The sequence below is a fragment of the Panthera uncia genome, chromosome X, assembly GCF_023721935.1.
Source record: "Panthera uncia isolate 11264 chromosome X, Puncia_PCG_1.0, whole genome shotgun sequence".
In the NCBI taxonomy this organism is placed as follows: domain Eukaryota; kingdom Metazoa; phylum Chordata; class Mammalia; order Carnivora; family Felidae; genus Panthera; species Panthera uncia.
Genome location: NC_064817.1, coordinates 42,338,843 through 42,344,446, shown reverse-complemented (window position 1 = coordinate 42,344,446; position 5,604 = coordinate 42,338,843). Strand labels below are relative to the sequence as shown.

At 43.0% G+C, this 5,604-nt stretch overlaps 1 protein-coding gene across 1 annotated transcript; it reads right to left on the bottom strand.

Moving 5' to 3' along the window:
- Positions 1 to 331: 331 nt before the first annotated feature.
- On the bottom strand, positions 332 to 5,029 carry BMP15 (bone morphogenetic protein 15). Its single transcript, XM_049643865.1, has 2 exons — positions 4,705 to 5,029; positions 332 to 1,188 (listed from the first exon to the last, which is right to left on the bottom strand). Exons 1-2 carry the CDS (start codon positions 5,027 to 5,029, stop codon positions 332 to 334), a joined length of 1,182 nt encoding a protein of 393 aa, XP_049499822.1.
- Between the last annotated feature and the right edge of the window lie 575 nt (positions 5,030 to 5,604).

The window sequence follows — 5,604 nt, the reverse complement described above, 5'->3', positions numbered from 1 at the left end:
GCCTTGGTAGGACCATTCCAAAAGTTCTACTGTCATGGACTGGTGACTTTTGACAAGGTCACAATAAAAAAAGATGGGTATCTCCAAATGAACATCTTTAAGGGCTCTAATGGTGAAAATGTACAAATGCTTGGACTCAGAACTGTTTGTATAAAGTGAGGACCTTATACATGGGGGAAGAGACTTAACAACACCGTAAGGAATGGAACCCACAATAGGTAGAAGATCACAGATAGAACACCACTTGCAGCCTTAACATTGATATTTGTTTTGTTATGTTAAACTCTTTTCCAATTCCTCAGGAAACCTGAGCTAGCTTTACCCTTTGCTGTCACCTGCATGTGCAGGACTGGGCAATCATATCTTCATACTCCTTATACAAGATACTCCCATTTGCTTCAACCAGAAGGATGCTAATGGGAACATACTTGTATGGAACACAGGAGGGCTGAGGGATGCTCTGGTCTACCAGCTCATTGACAAGGTTCTGGATAATGGCATGATTAGGGGAATTAAGACCATAGTGTAGTACCCGAGGGCAGATTCCCTTACAGTAGTTTGGAGTATATAGATGGGGAGCAATAATCCAGTGATCCCAGCCCAGCTGATGGAAGCTGACTTGGAAAGGGTGGAGGGAACACTGGTTACTTTTAAGCCCATCATGTTCCCTGAAGGGACCAGAGACCCCAGATGTGATACTGTCTGTTTGCCGGGCCCTCCGCAAGAGGAGAGAAGAGTCATCGTCCATGAATTCCTCCAGGCCTCTGGGGAGAAGTTTGGCCTTCTGAACACTTTCATGAGTATCATTGAAGTAGAGTAACAAAAATGCAGTGTCCAAGGATGAAGTTCCATGCCACTGAAGCTCAAGAATGTCACTACCTTTTTGTTGCTGGCACATGAAGTGGAGTCGTAGAACCCTGCGCCCCTTCTTATTCCAGAGCCTTTGAACATGTTGTGTGATATCCATCTCTGTCCAAGCTTTAGACAGCATGGAAGGCTTTGAGGAATATCCTCCTGAAGAAGGAAAATGGTTGGTTGGGCCTTTCTGGACCCAGGGCTCCACATGGCAGGAGAGATGGAAACGAGCTAGGTGGAGCTGATGGCGATAAACCACAGTGGCTTGGACCAGTTGGTATGCTACCCGGTTCGGTCTCAGAGGAAAGTCCAGGGTCTGTATATTCCAGGGGCCTTCAACAGCAAGAGAGAACAAGAGTAGAAGTTTAACTTCTTATCTCCTAGCCTGAATCTCCTTCACAAACCTGCTCATTGCAAACTGACAGCTGCAAGCAGCCCTAAAAATAAAGCAAGATCATGATAATCACCATCATTTGTTGAGCATTTACTATTAGATGTTTAATACATTACCTCTTTAATCTGCAACAGCCTTATGAGATAGTAATTATTCCCATATCCTTTAGACATGCATGAATTAAGAATTAGTTCTCCTGTCATATTACACAAATGTAACTTTGAGGTAACATCCAATATTGGGGGCTATCTATGGCCTGCCATCAATTCGAACGTGGGGCCAAGATGCCAAAAAGTAATTTTTTCTACTTACCCCTAGTGAGGGCAGCTGTTTTGCCATTTCTATCTTCTATGTTAAGAATTGTTTCCTGAGCAGCTGTTCCTTCTTAAACCATTTCCCCCTTAACCCTCAGTCTCTCCCTTGTTCATTACTTACTGGAAATTATTCTTCATGTACCACATTAATTGTACTGCAGTTCCCCAAATACCATTTTCAACAAGGTCTTGTCCTATAAATGTTTTGTTTCCTAAGAATTCTACTAGAAACTGAAAGCCTTTTGGCGATTAAGTTTTAATCCAAACTGTAATGCTGACACCTAGTGGCCAAGGGTTGGTCTGGGGCTGAAATGCTCTGAATTTCTGTATCTTCTGGAAAAGATCAAGAGCAAAGATTATAAAAACCAGGCATTGCAGGAAAAAGCCTCCTTTTATCTTCAAATACCTTATCGCTAAACATTTGCATGTTAATTTTCATATTATTTACCTAAGCTTCCTTCTTCACTGAATCCACAAGCTTGGATTCTTCAGTAGGCCTGGAATGGTCAACGCAGAAGTGTTTTCAAGGTCTTGAAACATCAGGATAATTTTTCAAAGTTCAGATTCAACTCATGCTTAATACACCCTTAAGTTTGGGGCACTGGACATAATTCACACAATTCCCAAGCCAGGCTTCTATTTGCTTTCTCAAGTTATTCTACACTCCCATCCTATAATCATCTTTCCAAGAGGCCCACCAATACACCTGCCCCACCCTGCCTAAAAAGGTGCCCAACCCAACCTCTAGCAGGCTGTCTGGTGAGGAACTGCCCTTTACTTTCAGGCCTTGAAATCACATTTCCTGAAGCATGGTGGAGTAGTTAGGAATCAGAGCTAGGAAGGGTCTGCTCAGACCTTTTCAGGGAAATGACTGACTTACACATCCTGTGTGATTGAACCTGGCATATTTCTGCAGACAAGCTCAATTCAGCTGGGTCATCTCCTAATGGAGACTTGTGGCTGGATGTTCTTGTCCTCTATTTCTGGATCCTTTCCAGATTCCCTAGATGCCAGTACGTCCCACGGTGAGACCAGGATAGTGGCCTAATTCTAGGCATCCTCATCTAGCCCCATATAATCTGTACAAACTTGATTTGTGCAGCTTTCTGCTGCACTCAGAATGAATTCCAGATTCCTTATAATAGCCTACAAGTCCCTGCCTCTCCTCAGCCTCCTTTCCTGCCACTCTCACACAATGCTAAGTTCCAGTCATACTGATCTTCCTTCTGATCTTCAAGTCAGACAAGCTTGTTTCCACCTCCTAGGCCTTTGCATACATGGTTTCCTCTGCCTAAATCAGACTTCTCTCTGCCCTTCCCATGCCTAGCTTATTTTACAGACCTCAGCTCAAATGTCACCTCTTCAAAGATGCATTCCATGACAATCCCATGTAAAGGAAGGATTTATTATTTTCTAGCAAAACAAATTATTTCATTATTTGAGAACACTTAACCATGATTTGCAATTACCAGTGTTTACTTATCTGTCTCACCCATGAAAACTGTACCTGTCTTGATCATATCTGTATGTCAGCATATAAAACTGTGCCTATCCCTCTGTAGGTGTTAAGTATTTATTGAGTGAATCTCCACCCACGCCAAGCTATTTTCTCTTTCCTTAATCAGAATGCATATCTCTGCCTCTATGCACAGTCTCCTTCCTCCTTCCTCAAGGTCCATCTCAAATATTAGCTCTTCAGTGAAGTCTTTCACTGTCTTGCTGCTTCCCCTTCCTGGCTTTAAGCAGTGACCTATTTCTTCTTTCTTGTCCTGGGAGACCTACTGCTTATCCTTGTCAAAGCATTTGTTATGCTTTAACACTATGATGTGATTATTTATCTATACCAACTTGATGGGAGCTCTCAGAGGTCAGGGAAACAGTTATTTGCCTCTTTAGACCCAACCCAAACAGTGCCTGGCACTCAATTAAAATCTGTTGAGTCAGCACAGCAGGATGTTTAAAAGCACAAACTCTAGAGCCCAAAATCCTGGATTTGACACTCAGCTCTACCAATTACTAGCTGTGTTATATTGAGTAAGTTACTCTGAATCTCAGTTTCTTTTCCTATAAAATTATTATGTTAATAATACCTACCTTATATGATGGTGCAGAGGATTAATGAAGATAATGTTTGTAAAGTACTTTGCCCAATGCCTGGAACATAGCAAGCTCACAGTAAAGATTAGCTAGGGGAATATTGGTTGTTTCACTTAAAGGAGGGAGTGTAAACTACCGAAAGCCCAAAATTGATCTCACCAGGTTCTCAAGATTTCCTTGAAGTCGATGCTTTCTGCATTCCCTAGAGAGCCCTGCACTTCAGAAGCTCACTGGTTTCCTGGAACAGTATCTAACAAAGATATTTTTTAAATCAAGCATGATGGGAACAAAGAAAATTCCAAAATACCTTTGGTACCGAAAACCCAAGTAGCAACATGGCCTTAATAGAAAAACTGCTTGGTATTCAAGGATATCTAAACACTTGAGAAGTTATGAGTAGACTTTAGAATCAGGCAGACTTGACCTCAAATCCTACCTCTGTCACCCACTGTCTATGTGAACTTTGCAAGTTATTTGGCCTCTCTGTGCTTTAGTTTTTATCTTTAAAAATTAGGCTAATTGCTCCATGACAGCTAATGGTAATAGTCGTTCTTAAAGATTATATACAACAGCAGATGTTCACCTAACTAGGTATACAGATCTTTGGATGTTAATTTGGTTCTGTCCATTCTTACAAATTTCCCCAACTCAGCATCCTGTACTCTTTGCTCTTATAAGAATAAAACCACACATAAACAGCCCTCTACAAGAATACATAGTAGTATTTCTCAATTATAGTTTTCAGTGACATAAACAATAAGACTTTCTTTGAAAGATAGGAGCTGACATATCATTCAGTTGTCCTGGGGTCTGAGAGAGATTCCTCAGGTAGGGCCCAAGGCAATCTGTTCTTAAACCGGGGCCCTAAAGGGAAGCAGGTTTGGAGCTAGCTTCTCCCAACTTTTCCATCCTTTGAAATCTAAGCCTGAGAAACAAATCACCCACCAGGCAATGAAGCCTGATCGTAAACTCACAGATCCCCTTTCCCTACACTCTTTTCCCCCATTTCTCTTCCCTCCAGGACAGTATGGTATAATAACTCACCTCTGAGAGGCCTCGCTACATCAGCCAAGGGTCTCACCAGCCTCACCATGGTGGCCCCAATGGTGCGGTTCTCTCTAGGGCGCCCACGTGCATCAGCTGAACGCTGGTACAACTCCAGCATGTACCGCAAAGGATGCCCTAGGACAGGTGGCTTCCTCTGCTGCTTGCCAGGAGCTCCTTCCAGCAGCTCCCGAATCAGGGGCAAGGAAGGGGCATCAGCCATGAGGGCATTAGAGGGCTGCCCTATCTTTGCCATTTGGACCCCATGTTCCATAAAAAGCACCAGTCCCCAAAGAAGGATTCCAACGATGCTGAGACAGGCCATCTCAAAAGGTGTGCTGTTCAGCAACACGCTGTATCCCAAGCCCAAAGGATGTCGCTCTGAGTCTTTCCTTTCACATAGGTAAGCGCATCTGGCTCCAAACCACAAAAGATAGGGAGAGAAAAAAATGAAAGGCAAGCAGATAGGCCCTATGTTGATTCCTCTGGGAGGATTTCTGGACAGAAGGAGGTCTCTTAACTTGGCCTCTTTGCATCAAAACAAACAGAAACAACAGGTGGGACAATGCAGCATATCCTTCCTGCTCTTCAGGGCTGGGAACAAGATAGCACTTACTCGGATGCTGAGGTAACCTTAAAGAAGAGGTCCATTCCAGGACCTGCTCCCTTACCTTATCCACTAGGATGGAAAAAAAAAAAAAAAACAACCCTTGCTTGCTGTGCTCCACAGCTTTAAAGGTAGTTTCTTAATTAGTCCTTAAAGGGCCAGAGACCTCTTGCTCCCATCCCACTTTCACTTTCCCATCCCACTTTCATGTAGCGCTTCCTCTAATGCATTGTTTCCCAAAATGTGGTCTGCTATTGACTTACAGTGAAACTATCTGGGGTTATTGTTAAGAA